This window comes from Nelumbo nucifera, chromosome 4 (assembly GCF_055504915.1).
Source record: "Nelumbo nucifera cultivar China Antique chromosome 4, China Antique-T2T, whole genome shotgun sequence".
Lineage (NCBI taxonomy): Eukaryota > Viridiplantae > Streptophyta > Magnoliopsida > Proteales > Nelumbonaceae > Nelumbo > Nelumbo nucifera.
This window is the reverse complement of record NC_142652.1, coordinates 3,581,484-3,597,375: the sequence shown is the minus strand read 5'-3', so window position 1 is coordinate 3,597,375 and position 15,892 is coordinate 3,581,484. Positions and strand designations below refer to the sequence as shown.

At 38.5% G+C, this 15,892-nt stretch overlaps 3 protein-coding genes across 5 annotated transcripts; 1 reads left to right on the top strand and 2 right to left on the bottom strand.

Annotated features, from left to right (window-relative positions):
- Positions 1 to 1,163: 1,163 nt before the first annotated feature.
- Positions 1,164 to 4,552, bottom strand: LOC104591809 (Pentatricopeptide repeat (PPR) superfamily protein). 3 transcript variants are annotated; one of them, XR_016085254.1, is made up of 3 exons: positions 2,104 to 4,552; positions 1,884 to 1,988; positions 1,164 to 1,797 (listed from the first exon to the last, which is right to left on the bottom strand). XR_016085254.1 is itself a non-coding variant. In XM_088902725.1 (1 exon), the coding sequence occupies exon 1, from the start codon at positions 4,277 to 4,279 to the stop codon at positions 2,519 to 2,521; it is 1,761 nt and encodes a 586-aa protein (XP_088758851.1). In that variant the 5' UTR covers positions 4,280 to 4,552; the 3' UTR covers positions 2,018 to 2,518. The 3 variants fall into 3 exon arrangements, 1 of the variants encoding a protein (XP_088758851.1); XR_016085255.1 differs by having other exon boundaries at positions 2,148 to 4,552; XM_088902725.1 differs by lacking the exons at positions 1,164 to 1,797; positions 1,884 to 1,988 and having other exon boundaries at positions 2,018 to 4,552.
- A 3,005-nt stretch (positions 4,553 to 7,557) lies between these two features.
- LOC104592009 (CASP-like protein 1F1) lies at positions 7,558 to 8,655 on the top strand. The gene is made up of 3 exons (XM_010251153.3): positions 7,558 to 7,825; positions 7,958 to 8,081; positions 8,234 to 8,655. The coding sequence occupies exons 1-3, from the start codon at positions 7,620 to 7,622 to the stop codon at positions 8,453 to 8,455; spliced, it is 552 nt and encodes a 183-aa protein (XP_010249455.2). The 5' UTR covers positions 7,558 to 7,619; the 3' UTR covers positions 8,456 to 8,655.
- Positions 8,656 to 10,126: 1,471 nt separating this feature from the next.
- Positions 10,127 to 14,895, bottom strand: LOC104591810 (zinc finger protein CONSTANS-LIKE 14). Its single transcript, XM_010250850.3, has 4 exons — positions 13,328 to 14,895; positions 11,958 to 12,161; positions 10,885 to 11,144; positions 10,127 to 10,726 (listed from the first exon to the last, which is right to left on the bottom strand). The coding sequence occupies exons 1-4, from the start codon at positions 14,228 to 14,230 to the stop codon at positions 10,612 to 10,614; spliced, it is 1,482 nt and encodes a 493-aa protein (XP_010249152.1). The 5' UTR covers positions 14,231 to 14,895; the 3' UTR covers positions 10,127 to 10,611.
- Between the last annotated feature and the right edge of the window lie 997 nt (positions 14,896 to 15,892).

Here is a 15,892-nt window from a genome sequence, read left to right as displayed (position 1 = left end):
TTATTTAAAAGAAAATTGGATAAAGTACACGTGTTAGAATTTGTAAGAAATGCAACAAATTCGTGGGCAGTTGCATCATTGGTTTCATCTTCTCTGGAGTTTCTGCTCAAGAAGAGCAGAGCCCAAAAGCAGAAAATGCACTTGCCTTCTTTCAGTACTGGTTTTTTGGATGTGCTTAGCAGCCATCGTGAAACCTCTCTTCCCAGACCCAGAACCAATTATATGAATATAGATAATAAGTACTCCATTAGCATTCCTGAATAAGGCATCAAGGCTATAGAATCTGCCAAAGGTAAATGGCAATAAAACTCTTCGCTATAAAAAATTATAACGAATTCTATATGACAAAACTGCATTACATAAGTGTTAAAGAAAGCGGTGCTTCAAACAATACCCTCTTATTTGGTATCGTTTTTTAAGAAAAAAACATTACACCAAACCACACCTTAGAAATCGAGAAAGTGTGGTCTGAAGCAATACCAAATTCAATGTTTTCTGAGAAAATAGTGCATTACTGCCAGCGGTGCAATAATGTGACATCATCTTGGACGTTGGATAATATAGACCATGTTGAAAACCTTGCTGCTAGCACTGGTACCAAACAAAACTAGTGCTGTTTTCAGAAAACAGCCTATGTGACAGCACAGGTTCTAAATAAAAAATAAACACCGTTTTCTCATAAAAGGGTGCTTATAATTCCACATGCCCAACACCTTTTTTCTCAGAAAACGGTGCGATGAAGAAAATAAAAGTTATACTATTAAAAGTAAGTATATAAGGACCAGAATGTTTTAAGATCAAAGAGGTTTAAAACTTTTTTTTTGATGGATAAACTAAACATTTTAATATTTTATTAACTATACCAGTCAGAATTTACAACTATCCAATGCCGACCACGAGGGTGGTCAAGCCACCACATCCTAACGGAAAGAAAAAAAAACGCTTTCCGAGCAACTAATTAAGCTGCCACATTTAAATACCTATTGAAATATAACAGAATTTAGCCATAGAAAAAGGAGATAACTTTGGCTGTTGGGGCTAACAGCATAGGCTGTTGAGAGCATTTTTAGGCTGGATACGTTCACTTATTCATGCACATGTCTTTCTTTTTGGTTAAAAATAAAATGAACAAGGTTTAACTGAACGTTTTACCTGTTTGACGCCGGTATTTAAATATATGGGGCCCATGAATTTATTACTAGCGTGAAACCTCGCCATTGGTTACACAGTCCGCTGAACAGCTAAAGCATTCAACTAATCTAAATTGAAATAAAATAGGGAGCAATTACTAATTTACCCACACACAAGGTAATGTGTCATTCCCAAAATCGCTCTCAACAGCCTATAGCCTATGCTGTTGGACCCCCAACAGCCACAAAAAAAAGGACCAAACAGACTTAATATCATCCACAATAGCCAAATACTTGCAGGGGATATTTATAGTGTCATCAACTAAAGCTTTAGTCACAGATGAGAATCAAACATAATTTGTAATTTCTGCCACCCTGTTCATAAGCGAAAAGAGTAGCTTTCAAAATAGCTGTCCACTCCATCTCAAGACTAGTGCTGAACCACCACACTTTCACCTACGGCAGTAACAAGAATACTTGAATTAGTAACAGAAACAAAACCATATGCTCCCACATCATACTTTTCATACCATCGCCCTTATCCTCTGATTTGGAGCTGAATCTAGCAAACCTAACCCCATGGATTCTGCTATGATAGAATGCTCATTGACTGATTCAGCATGCATCCAGGATTCCTTACAAATACCCTGAACCACCACACTTTCACCTACGGCAGTAACAAGAATACTTTAATTAGTAACAGAAACAAAACCATATGCTCCCACATTATACTTTTCATACCATCGCCCTTACCCTCTGATTTGGAGCTGAATCTAGCAAACCTAACCCCATGGGTTCTGCTATGATAGAATGCTCATTGACTGATTCAGCTTGCATCCAGGATTCCTTACAAATACCCTGAATCAGGTAAAACTATGAGAAAAAACTCAATAAACTACCAAATCGATCCAAGAGTTGGTAAAAGTAATTAAATTAAAAACAAAAAACTACAATAAAAGCATAAAAAAGCTACAGATTGAATGGATGACTTGTGTGCTCCCGAACTGCAAAGTTGACCTGATAAATTTTAACAGCCTTGTGGTGGTTCACTATGAATCAGCTAAAAACAAGGTGTGTACAACGGGTTATGAAACCCAATCATGTGGGATCCCAAACGTGTCGGATCAGAAAAAATTTGGCCCAACGTGACGAAAGAATGTGCCATTCGAAGTTCCAAATGTCCACGAACAGACACATGTTGGAGATTTTACAAGGCCTGAAAACTCTCTCCTTGGGCTGATAGGATACCAAATGGAAGGACATTGACATCCATCTGGTTTCAGGGTTCAGTGCACTGGAAAAAAGTGCTGCAGATCCAGACTCTGGTTTCAAGGTTCAACGGCATCCCTTTTATTCCTCCCCAAATCCCTTTCATGTTTCCTCACTGTTCAAAAATTGACATCCATCTCAATGGAACTGCATCCTACTTCCTTCCTCTTCGCCTTATCTTCTTCAATTGACTGACTCAATCTCGCAACATTGCTCCACCTCCCGGCAAGAGTGTAAGTACTCAATAGAAGCATTGAATCCGTAGGATGTTCATTGTTGAATTTAAGCAACTCTCTCCTAACAGCTTCTCCCAATTCAACATTTCCATGGACCCTACATGCTGCAAGTAATGCACGCCATGCAATAGAGTCCACCTGAATGGTCAACCTTTTGATTAGTTCATAGGCTTCATCTAGTAACCCTGCACGACCCAAGAGGTCAATCATACATCCATAGTGTTCGATAGAGGGTGAAAAGCCATATTTTTGAACCATCCTTTCAAAGCACTTCTTACCCTCCACCACCAAACCTCCATGGCTGCAAGCATTTAGCACTGCCAAGAAGGTGACTTCATTAGGCATTACCCCCTTCGCCTCCATCTCGTTTAAAAGCTGAACAGCATTTCTTCCTTGCCCATGAACACCATAACCAGCGATAAGAGTTGTCCAAGTTTTCACATCTTTAGTTTCCATCCTGTGAAAAATATTAATTGCCATTTGTAGGAATCCACACTTTGAGAACATGTCTATAAGAGCCGTTCCCAGAACAGCATCCAACTCTAGTTTCTCCTCTGTTATGTACTCATAGATGCATTCTCCTATGGCAAGAGATCCCCTGGAGGCACAAGCGACGAGCAATCCTGCCAATGTAGCTGAGTTGGGTACTATTCCCTCAACTTTCATCAACCGTAGAAGAGTCAATGATTCTTCCAAACGGCCACTTTTAGCATACCCGTCAATAATGCAGTTCCATGCAACGACATCTTTCTTAGGGAGTTCATCAAAGATGAGCCGTCCCGAATCCATGTGCCCAGTTTTGGCATACATGGAAATGATAGCGGTAGCCACATTCAGATCCGAACAAAAGCCTCTCTTGATGCAATGACCATGGAGAGATTCTGCTCCGTAGAAATTTCTCAAATCACTACAAGCTGATAAAGCACACACAATTGTGGTGGTGCTGACAACGAAGCCACCCTTATGCACTTGTATGAACAAGTCCCTCACAACAGACGGTTGAGATGTATGGAGATAGTAACCCATCAAAGCATTCCAAGAAACCAAATCTCTTTGTTCAGGAAACTCATCAAACAACTGGTGCGCATCTTCAATCCGCCCACAGACACAATATAGGTGCAGGAGTGTATTTCTTACATTGATTAGAAACCCGTATCCACACCTGACCACAAGTGCATGAATCCCTTGGCCGGTCCGAATGGCTAATCCACGTGCACATGCTTTCAGTGCGGAGATGAAGGAGAACTGATCGAGCAAGATCGCCTGAGCCCGGATGGAATTGAAGAGCAAAAGGGCACGCTTTGGATCTTCACTGATGGAATAAGCTCTTAGCATAGTATTAAACATAAACGGATTTGGGTTGCGGATTTGGTTGAAGATGGACGCAGCATAATCTATGTTGAATATGCAAGAGGCAAGAAGCTTGCTTACAGGAAAAGGTATGAGGTCTAGTCCGACCTTGATCATGCTGGCATGGATCTGAGAGATTTCCAAGGTTCGGTTGTAGCATTTCAGAAGAGAAATCAACTTTTGGTGCTCAGGGTACGTGGATAACTGCTTTTGGAACGGAATGAATGGCAGCCAAATATTGAGTTTATGCTTCAGGGTCAAACCAAAATTAACCGTTGAGAGCTTCAAGACCATCAACGCAACAAAAGCAGAGATGTATACAGATAGATTCTTTATGCTGAAAATGGAGAAGAAGAGCTCCTTCCGTGAAAAAAAAAAAGGAAAATTCGCCGAATTTTAAAATTTTACAATTCAGTATCCAAACTTCCTATACGTCCCAATCCATCATTAATCAGCCATTAAGTGGATTTAAAATAACATGAGTATTATCTAATCCTCTTTATTAACCATTCAAATATTGAAAAAAATAAAATAAAAAGTCACAAATCTTTGCCTCTGCCGGCATAATATTATCTGAGTTAGTTAATGGGCTGGTTAGCGGTATGTATTAAATTGATATATTTCGAAAGTTTGAGTATTAAGTTGTCTATTTTAAAATTCAAGGACCAAAATGACATATTTGTGAATTGTGAGAAAGGATTTGAAATAAAAACCTACTCCAATGATCATTGATGCATTAATGAACTTAATGCATCAACATGATTTATGACAATAATTAATAATTTCTACTTTGGTTTTTTGCTTTGAAAAAAAAAAAGGAAACACTATGAGTCAATCTCTTTACTACTTTTTGTTTTTTTGCGTTTTATATCACAAATGGTGGATTGACTTCTGTTATTCTCATTATTCACCCCTGCTACAAAATGAAAATTTTCACTGCTAGGTATGGATTATACTTGGTCCCATTGCTTGCTGTTTCTCGTTGAAACGTTTTAGGTTGATTAATACAAATTGGCATATAACCGTTAGTATTTATGGTTAAAACAAGCATATTTTGTATGTAAGAGAGGCTGTGTCTAATTCTTTTAAGTAGAGTGACTCTTACATGTAATGTGATTAGTGACTCTTACAATACATACATCATTTATTGTTCCACTTAACTCTTATAGGTGAAAACAACAACGATACCAAACACGGCTATGGTAATTGGCTTGGGCTGATTAAACATGGGAGTTTGATCAATGAAACAACAGCGCAGCAATCACGGTTGGAACTTAGGACGGGATTTTTCTCTGTTACAACCTTACTATCATCTAAAACAGCAAAGGTTCCGGCAATGTAGCTGGTGGGGTGTTATAGTCGACCCCGCATGTTATGTGGGTAGGTGTATGTAGACTTGTCGTGGGCAAGAAATCTAGGCTCGTTATAGTCATATTGGTTCATCTTCTATTAATTTAGTAAGTTATTGAAGAGGTTGTAAGTTGCTGGAAAGTTGACTGATTGCAGTTATCAAATATTTTATTCTTAAATTAATTTTATTTGCAAAAGTATAAAGCAATAAGTGATTTAGTTGAGTAGTTTCAGCTGTTATTAAATGACCCTTAGCATAGTTTTCAAGGCGCCAAGGCAAGGTTAGGCAATAAGGGGCGCCTAGTCACCTAGGCGTTGCTTAGTCAATGGAATTTATTATGTAGAAAACATAGATTTTAGGGTAGTTCTCTAGGTACCATAACCATATTTCCTTCATAGTTATTCATAATTTTCATAAGAAAAAAAGTATAGAGTTCATGTTAAAGTATAGAAAATCAACATATTAATGAAAAGAAAATTAAAAAAAGGGCTGAATCCTTATTTTTGTTATAAGAAAAGAAAAAAAGAAAAAGTAATAGTAGTAGAAAATGTGTTGATTAGACAAAATTTTAAATTCTTCCTTATTTATTGATTCAGGCTTTAAAGTCTTTGAAGGTTCAATGCAGTATTTAGCAATGTTCGTATTAATTAAATCCTAACAAATAAGAAAATAATAAAAAGAAATTAGTATATAAATACACAAAATGAATATTTTAACTTAATAATGCCTATTTTATAAATATAATGTCAAAAAATAAAGAATAAAAAAGTATTTTATAATGCATAGTATAAAACTACTTAACGATTAAGGGAGGCGAGCCTCAAAGGGCAACTATGACCCTTAGTGTCCATTTGGGAGGGTTTTCAGGACATGGCTTTTGACATTCTGAACTGGGCTCTACAAGTAGTAGTGTAGTATGGAATTTTTTTCTAGTTGGGTCATAAAATAACTTAAAAAAATGACACTACTTAGAGAGTAAAAGCACATTTTTGGGTTTTTCTCCTTCTTCCTTTTCTCTTTTAGTTGCTATGTAATGGCGAAAGTGACCTTTATTCCTTTCATTCCTTTGGCATTTCAAAATGTTGAAAAGTATTCAACCGCCCAATTCATAACTCAATTAGCCTAAAAAGTCAATTAATCTAATAATCCAAATAAAATTAAATTGACCCCACCCTTTTATATTTTCTTTTAATCTTACCAAGGTCAACATGGAAAAAATAGTCTGAAATAATAAATATAGTTACATGCCTTTTCTGAACTTCAGTGGGTCAACATGTAGCTCCACCCATGCCCACAAACTTTTTGATGAAATCCAGAAAGACGATCACTATGTTCCATACACTAGAAACGCAGCTGAAATAGGAAGTTGCTCCAAGTAACTTCTGGTGCTCAATCATAAGAGTGAATGTATCGCTACACCTTGTCTAAGTCCTTCCAAACGGTTTCTTAGGCTCAGTTTAGAATGAGTATAAATATAAACAAAGTGCAAAACCTTGTATTTTGTATATATATATAGAAAGAGAGAGATAGATAGATAGATAAATAGATATTATTCTTTCCAAAATCTTGTATTTCATATTTTTAAATCGTGTATCAGGCTATCAGCATTGTACATGCTTATATTTGTATACTTTCCAAACTGAGCCTTAAAAACAAACTAACCTTTTTCTCTTCGGATTTGAATTATGAATGAAAATAATATCTCAGCCTATCTATCATCCATTAAGTCATCTCTTTTCCATGTTTACCGACAAAAAAAAAAAAAATCATCTCTTTTCTATGAAATGGGATACAAAATTACAAATCGAGTTGGATTGCCTTGCTTTGAGGCCAAAATTTGAGGTGGATTGGCTCGGGTTGAGCCCAAAATTTGGGGTGGATTGGCTCGGGTGGGGGTCAAACCTAGTCCAACCTGATATATCAATCCTCACCCTGTCACCCAACCCAATCATAATTCAAGTTGGAGGGGTTGGGTTCAATTGGAACCTTACCTATAAAACCTACAATTACAAAACACCAACTACCATACTTGGATTGGGTCGGGTTACCCGAGATATACTCTGTATCGTAATGGCATTTTTAACCCTAGCCCTAACACAATCTTCAACGGTTCAAGCCAATCCAAGTTGGGTTGGGATTGGTCTGTCCCAAGTTGAAGCCCATATATAAAAACCATCAAGGGATCCCCTTCCTACATACGCTTGTAGCCTTTGGCTTTGGGTTGCCTTCAATTTTCTCTGTCATCACTCGGTAGTTCTCCCTACCCTGTAGAAATATTTTTCCATGGAGATCATCTACGAAACCAAAGCTCGCCTACAAGACCCTATTCATGGAAGACAAAAATGCTTCATCTCAGGGCAAGTTTTGTTCAGAAGCTTGGCTGTTGCAGCCGCAATGGTTGCGACATGGTTGATGGCCACGAGCAAGCAATCCACGGAATTCTTCGGCATTCAGATTAGAGCCGTATATAGTGATTCGCCGGATTTCAAGTAAGTGGAGCATTAGAAAATAAAATCAAACAGATTTCCATATTAATACTTAATTCTTTGGTTCTTTTTCCTTTTAAATTCAGAGCAAACATGACCAATTTGTTCTGCTCTTTTCCTTTTTATCTCCGGCAGATTCTTTGTGTATGCAAACGGCATTGCATGTGTCTCCTCTCTGGTTTCCTTGTTGACTGTTTACGTCTTGTACCGTAAAGGATCAAACCCGAGTAACTATTTCTATGTATTTCTGCATGATCTGGTAAGCAGTGGGTCTTCATAGTTCTTCTAATTTCTTTCTTCTTTATTAGTTTTTTTTTTTTTACTGAGACAAATCAAATAAACATTTTAAACTAGAATTTGTGGATTGGATGATGGAGTTTAAAAATTTGTTGTCCACGTATTCCTTTGCAGATTATTATGGCATTGGTGATGGCGGCATCTGTGGCCGCATCAGCTATTGGTTATGTTGGTGCTTATGGAAATACTCATACCGGTTGGATGTCGATCTGTGACCAAGTAGACAAATTCTGTCACAGAGCCTCTGATTCTATCATCTTCTCTTATTTGGCTTTCTTTATCTACTTAATACTCACTGTGTTATCTGCAAATGAGTCGCGGCAAATTCAAGTATGATGACGTTAAGTTACAGATGTGAAGAAGAAGATTAGGAGGAGAGCTGGAGAAGAATAGAAAAGGTTGGCTGCGTGGATGTGTCTATTCGATGTTAGTTTATTGAAATATAACAGCTTAGAAACCATATTCCATTAATAAGATTAAGATAAGCAGAATTTAAAGATATTGTTGCGTAGGTGATTCTTTTCCAATTTGGTCTTTTGTTTTTATCCTTGAAGATTCCTTAATGGTTTGAGAAGACAATTTAGCTTAGCTGGATGCTATGGATTAATGGATGCCCCACGCCAAGCCATAAATATGCTAAGGTAAAGATTAGCTAATCTTAAACGTGATAGTTGTGTAAAAGGATGTGGAACCAGTGACAACGCCCCCACAGGCCCACACCAGTAATAAAATTCATGATCATGGGATCCACAGTGAGAAGTTGAATAGTTATAGGCTCATGTATTTTATGACTGGCGCGGAGTGTTATCATTGGCTTTACTTGGAGACTTCCTCCAATCATAGCTTCGGAGACGGACCATTTCCAATTATATCTGACCAGGACAAAACATGAGTTGGATGTTTTATTTTTTTTCTGCCAAACATTGGCGTGTTTACATTTTATTGGGACTTGGGAGGTCTCCGAACCCCTCTCTCAATTTCCTAAACAAGTGCAAATGGTAGAAAGCATTAAAGCCTTTAGTCGAAGAGTGAAATGGTAGTAAGCCTTAAAGCCTGATGTGAATTCTAAACAAATGGTAGAAAGCATTAGTCGAAGAATAAAAATGCAACACCCGATGTGAATTCTAAACAAGTGCAAATGGTAGAAAGCATTCAAGCCTTTAGTCAAAGAGTGAAATGAAGACATTGTACAAGCCTTTAGCCGATGCGCTAAATCGGATCAATTAGTGTAAATGGGAAACCTGTCACAGACCGAATCAAAATTCAGGAGAGAAGTGCAGGACATCCAAATTCCTACGCATATCTAGCCTAGCGCTAAGATGTCATCCTGCCCAGGTAGTTCCATTTAAGCTTCTGGTTCAAGGACACAGGTTTCTCTTCGAAATCTCTAGGAGTGGACCGATATAACATGTTTGGTAACTACAAGTCTACAACCATCCCAAAACACTGACCTTCAATTCAAACTTCAAAGGGCAGATGATAACTAACATTTCTTTCTTCCTTTAATTTTTTTTTTCTCTTTTCGAATTGAATATTAATAGTATACTTTAGGCTCAGTTTGGAAAGGAATACAAATACAAATATGTACAGTACAAATATATATAAAATAACACAAAATACAAAGTTTTGCACTCTACATATTTCTATTTGTACTCCTTCCAAACTGAGCCTTAAGAATTCATAACTTCAAATTTTCTCATACATGTTTGATTAACAGTCAATTTATGATTTGCCACTTTACTAGTGAGTTCAAACTTCAAAGTACCAAACCTCGATTAAAAAATAATTCCTCCAATTATTATGTAGTAATGTGGAGATGGTTCCAAGTAGATTAGTATGTAGTAATGTGATTCACTTGAAACCGGGATTAGATTCTGAATAAAGAATCAATTCAAAGTGAATCGATTCGTACTGCAGAACCAAGAAACCATGTGTTGGAGAACATCCAGGTCCAGGTGGCCCTTAACTCCACCATGAATGGCTTGGTAGTACAAGGAGATTAAGAGATACAATGAATAGAGAAATTACTAATAGATTCAAAAAATATAGAGAGATGCTTGTCAAGCTTTCAGATAAATATCCAAATTTGATTGGCACTTGGCAGGGTACTTGACTTATTTAGGAGTACAAAGTTACCAGATATAATGGATAGGCTCCGTAATCTTGCCCACCTACTTACTACCATCCAGCGGGGCTAGGCCCAGGCCTGAATTTGCATTACTCAGTGGGCCTATCATGAAAAGCTTCAAGTAGGCCGACATGGGCATGGGCAGGACCAGGGCAGATCATTTTGTGAACCCTTAGTTAGGCCTCATTTCCATCAAACTTCAAACATATGCCCCCTTTCATTATGGCCCATAACTTTTCACACGGATTCTACATCAAATTGGAGTGGCCAAAGGAATAGATAATGCTTGATTTTTTTTTTCCAGTCACCACCTTAGGAGCAATAAATATCTACAGACCGAAGCATAGCTCATCCTCAAAACTGTTCAGCTGTTTCTTTCAGCATTGAGAGCTTCACTAGCCTTCACAAACCGGCCCTTCACACGCTTTCGGGCATCAGCCCTTGCCTTCCTTGATTCATACCGGATGTGCTTATCATATCTATTCATGGTTTAATGCCATTATTTAGAACAGTATTTGAGTTCAAAACATACAAAAGAAACAATGCTAAACGCCTAAACGTACATTCATGTAAGAATGCTAAGTTGTAATTAAACGTTATAGAGAAAGAAAGAAAAGGAAATGACAGAAGATCTTACCTTCGAGATTTCTTTTTCTCCTTGTAACGTAGCATGGCATTTCCTCTGTTCTGTGCTACCATCTCCATGTCAGCCTTGGTTGCTGCTCTTGCAGTTTCGCTGCTAACCAAGAGAGATTGTTTGAGGAAATGGGCATCTTTGCTGTTGCCACAGGCTTTAGGTTTAGCTAAAGTTGAACTCGAAGATGCCCTCAATACTGGTATATTATTACTTTCAGAGGTCGTTGGCCCCTGGCTTGCAGCTAGGTTGTTTGAGTTGTTCTGCAAAATGCAAGCTAAAATGTTTAGCCAAACTGATTTTAAAAAGAAATATAAAAACAAGCACCAGGAGGGGTAAGGACTGTTACAACATGAATTGAGATCAGTCCACCCCTACCTGAAGAGGAAAGTAATAATCCTTACAACCCACATTTTGCACAAATAGATCAGTATCAAGGATGAAATATGTTCACAAGTTTAAGTCAAATCAGGTCAAACTGAACCTAGCAGGCCTCCGAGGCTAAGTGTAAGCAACAATGGTGCTTTTATAAAACAATATCCTTGAATTGCAGCCCCAATGATAAGAATCAACGTTTTCCTGGGTTACCCTCAAATGCCAGGCTAATTACTGTACTTAATCTTTGAGTTCATTAGATTTTAGAAAGAAACTTGAAAGATAATATTAATTAACACATACTGATAAAAAAACATATTAATTAGCACACTCACTACCAGACCACGAAAACCTTTTTCCTACTTTTTCTAAATACCTAATGGCTTTAGGCCCTTCAATGAAATTAAACCTGTTCTGGAAGTCAAGCACTGAAACTACTGAAAACAAAGTGATGGAGTTTCATGCAAAATTTCTTCCACGAAAGCACCTAGATAGGTTGTATAGATGACAACTTCACAAGTACATAATCTCTAGACCAGCCCTTCTATATAAAACATATATTAAAAAATTAACTTCTTATACAAATTAGAAATGCTACACCTGCAAAACTCCTATTCATTTACAACCAATTTCTTCTGCCTTGTTATCAACAGGTATTGAATGAAGACTAGTTAAGTAAATATGCAGTTAGAATGGCTTACATTTTGTGATGAAATATCATCATGTGTCATAAACCAGTTCATCTCATATATGTCATCCACCACTTTCTTAGCTGTTAAGCTAGTTCCCTTGATAAGGTCATTATAACTCTTGATGATAAAACCGGCATTGCTTGAACCATATCTGACTTCTAATGGACCAGCCTCCTCATGATTCCTCGATTTACCTAAATTAAAATCCCAAATCTACAAGAGGACAGATAACTGTTGATCAGCAGAAAGAAAAGACAAAAGAGCACTCTTCAGCAACTGAACATAATTTGTTTAGAAAGGGAATAAACCATAGAATTTTGTTGCTAAATAAATCAAGGAAATGGAAAGTCCTAGTTACAAAGTAATACAAAATTTTCTCAACAAACAAGAATGGGAGAGTGGGCACTGAAGGAAACCTTATCAATAAAATATTAATATTTGTTCTAAATACTGTGATGGCAAAACTAAATGTCATGGATTAGTTGAATACTCTCAATAATAACCCTGAATGATTGTCAAGTTACTCCAGAACTCCTCAAATGATGAACCAACAGATAATTCTTCTCTTGTATTAGTAGACTCTAAAACTTCCACAAGTCAGACAGAAAGATTATGCTCTTTGCCTATACATCACTTAGAATGGTATTTTTCTTCCCCTTTACCAGTTATTACTTCTTGAAAATGTTTTCTTTCTAATAGGTCCTTTGAAATGAAACATGCACAGGAGTCTCAACTATGTCAACAGTTCTCATATTATCATATGAAATAACTACCATGTCACAGATAAAGAAAGAATCCTTAGACAATCACTTGGAGGTAGGACTAAGCATGCATCTAACGGTGACAAGGGAGCACTCTACTCAAAAGTACTTACCGTTGGCAGCAAAGTTCCCTAAGGCAAACATTTGAACCAGTTAAGGGTGATAAGGGAGAATTGGATATGTTGGCCTTACTGCCACATGGATATAATCACTCCAAGGTGAAATCAAAACGCAAGAACCCTTTAACCATGTAAACATGTTTGCAGACATCAAGAAACAGAAGGCTTTAAAATAGATGGCTGAAGTAAATTTGGTTTCGTCATAAACATCGCAGTCATTTATGAATCAAGAGCCAGAGCAAACTGTGACCATATTCCTTAAACAGACGGTACATTGAAAATGGGATTATCTTTCTAGGGATGCTTGTTTGGAGTTTCCAACTCCATCGAAGGGAAAACGGGAGAAGAAACGGCCACTAATATTAGAATAAGCAAAGCAGTTAAGCCAAACAAGGCGAACAAGTATAGCAAGCAAAGCAGAAAAAAAAATTGAAAGCGATGTACCAACAAAAGTCATAAAAAGGAAAAAGATGAGGAGTTAGGAAGAGTGAAGCAAGACCTGAGCGGCCTGGTCGGTGGGATTACAGTCCCACATAATATTGTCTTCAATGAGACGATTGCTCTCTCTTGGATCCAGACGAGCAGGCAACATAAGCAACGACGTAAATGGTGTTTGCTGCTGCAACAATTGATTGGTGTCTGCGACCACATCACCTCCATCAGGCAAATCAAGAGCTTCGATATTGCCTGGTTGCGTAGTCCTACCGGGTGTCCCAGGACCCAGCTCGTCCACAACTCCATCACCGCTGACCAGATCCCGCTTAAGCAGTTCCACTAACTGCTTGAATATAACTTGAGTTTGCTTCCCACAGTTGGAATTCTGCCGTTTGGACAGTGCTGGAATCTCGGCACTCGGAACACTGGGGTACAAGGGAGGGCCATTCTCATTGGGCGACATCAGATCATGCAAAGTCACAGGAGCATACTTGTAGACCCAAGAATCGACAGAGACAACGGAATCCAGGGCAGACCAACTTGGGAACATGTGATTATCCTGCGAGAGCTGGGATGGCGGGAGAGGCATCAGAGATTTCTTATCTCCAAGATCGAAGCCCCAAACTGAAGCGAGTTCAGTCGCCGAAGGGCAACCGGAGAAGCTCTCAAGCGGATTGCGCTCGTGAGAGGCGGAAATAGAGCAGTTCCCGTGTGCGTCCCAGTCGCACTCTTGGCATAGCACGAGATTATCGGTGGAACAGCGGATAGGGGCCGGTTCGGAGCTGCAATTGTCGCAGATCTGAGAACGCAGGTGTTTACGGGATAAGGCGTTGGCAGAGTGGACATGATGGTCACAGAATAAACAGAGCTTAGCAGAATCAGCTCTGCAGTAGAGAACAGCGATCTGTTCGTTGCAGAAATCGCAAGGAATGCCCTCACTATTTGTTAATCTAGGGTTCTTCTCCATATTAGAGAGTTGAGACAAACTCAACGAATCAAGTAGAAGGAAAGGAAAAAAAAAAAAGGATTGAAAGAATCAGAAGACAGAAATTGAGAATACGTGTAAATCCTATATCTATCTAAATACAGAAATCATATATACATGGCCAAAAAATAGCAACAAGACCTTAGCAGTAGCAGGGTAGTCACAGAAGTAGCAAGCAATCTTTGCTCACTGAGCCTGAAGAGCAAGAGCCGAGAGAAAGAGGGAAGAGCAAGCGAAACCCCTAAACAGAGTATCACAGAGAATTCCTTCTGTTAGCAGAGTGGATGGAGGAGGTGGAGGAGGACATACGGGCACTTTTTACTTAGAATTCCTTCTATTATTATATTATTAATAATATAATAATAAAATGTGAAGTGTCTAAGCACATGGGAAGCATGGGAAAGGGGAGAGAGAGAGAGAGATGCGGTCTGCCGTCCGTCTGGCGTCTGCACTCCAAACCAAAGTCTGCAGGTTTGGTCAGAGAGAAGAGATGAGATGGGAAGGCAGGTGGGACCCATGTGTGAAAAATATCGGACTGACACTTTTTGCTGAACTGGCACGAAATTGGAATGCATCTTCCCACGATTCTGCATCTCCTGCCCACAAACTCTGTCCACGTCTACTCACATAACATGGCAGCTACGTGTAAAGAATATCTCATCCTCCTAAATCATATTAGGAAGAGATATTCCTAATTGACGGGGGTATGATGTAAATAAACGTGGACAGAATTGTTGTGAACAGGTGATCTGAAGTCTCTTCGCACTTCCCGCAACCAAAAACGTCGTCTTGACTATTGAAATGGTCTCCAAAATTTACAAAAAAGAGCTGTATTCGTTCCTGTACTGTTTACCGTATGAGTTCATTTTTGGGATGGATCTCTCTCTCATGAGTGACAAGTGATGGATTGGAATGGACACGTAGGTATCATCTACAGAGTGCAGTGTGGAGAGATATTTTGATATTTTCTTTCTTTTTTTGCCAATAAACGACTCAATACAGTATAGTAGGGTACTGAATGGTAAATTCAGACAACAAGAAGTTGTTACCCTTCATTGACTGTAAAGAAAAAGTATGAGGTGTCGATGTCTCAATCTAGATTGATGAGAATGGAGAAGAATAATATATGATGATATAATGATAGTAACGTAGTCATCATGATTAAACATCCAATCCCCACTTGGCAGTTGGCACTGTATCAATGGCACTCACCAAACTGAAAACTGCGACCTATTAATGAATGCCATTGCCCAAAGGGGCCTTTTCTCAACTCCTTCTCCTTCTACTTCACCGTCCACTGATAGGTGATAGCGTATTAAGTGCCGACTTTTTATTGGGGATGCCGGATGGGATGGAATGGGACCCATTCAATTTCAATGATGTTAGGGAATCGCCGACTCTCAACGAGTTCACGGGGCCCGTGTATCCCGGTTTGACCAAATCAAACCACAGGCCACAGCGTTCTGTTCTGTTTTTTCACAATTTGGTATTAGCATTTGCCAAAAACAAAAGTTCCGGGTTCGACAACCCAATTAAAACCCCATGAATTAATTCGGATGAAAATTAGACTTGTCCCTTCATTCATTGGTAACCAGAACTGCAGAGGTGCTGTTGATGACGATTGACGGTTGTATAAAATGCATA

Excerpts from the sequence above, each read along its gene's own strand:
- LOC104592009 (XM_010251153.3), top strand. The coding sequence starts at position 7,620 with ATGGAGATCATCTACGAAACCAAAGCTCGCCTACAAGACCCTATTCAT. Across the intron at positions 7,826-7,957 it reads AGTGATTCGCCGGATTTCAA|ATTCTTTGTGTATGCAAACG; the intron begins GTAAGTGGAGCA and ends TATCTCCGGCAG. Across the intron at positions 8,082-8,233 it reads ATGTATTTCTGCATGATCTG|ATTATTATGGCATTGGTGAT; the intron begins GTAAGCAGTGGG and ends ATTCCTTTGCAG.
- LOC104591809 (XM_088902725.1), bottom strand. The coding sequence starts at position 4,279 with ATGGTCTTGAAGCTCTCAACGGTTAATTTTGGTTTGACCCTGAAGCAT.
- LOC104591810 (XM_010250850.3), bottom strand. The coding sequence starts at position 14,230 with ATGGAGAAGAACCCTAGATTAACAAATAGTGAGGGCATTCCTTGCGAT. Across the intron at positions 12,162-13,327 it reads CCACCGACCAGGCCGCTCAG|ATTTGGGATTTTAATTTAGG; the intron begins GTCTTGCTTCAC and ends GTCCTCTTGTAG. Across the intron at positions 11,145-11,957 it reads ATGATATTTCATCACAAAAT|AACAACTCAAACAACCTAGC; the intron begins GTAAGCCATTCT and ends TGCATTTTGCAG.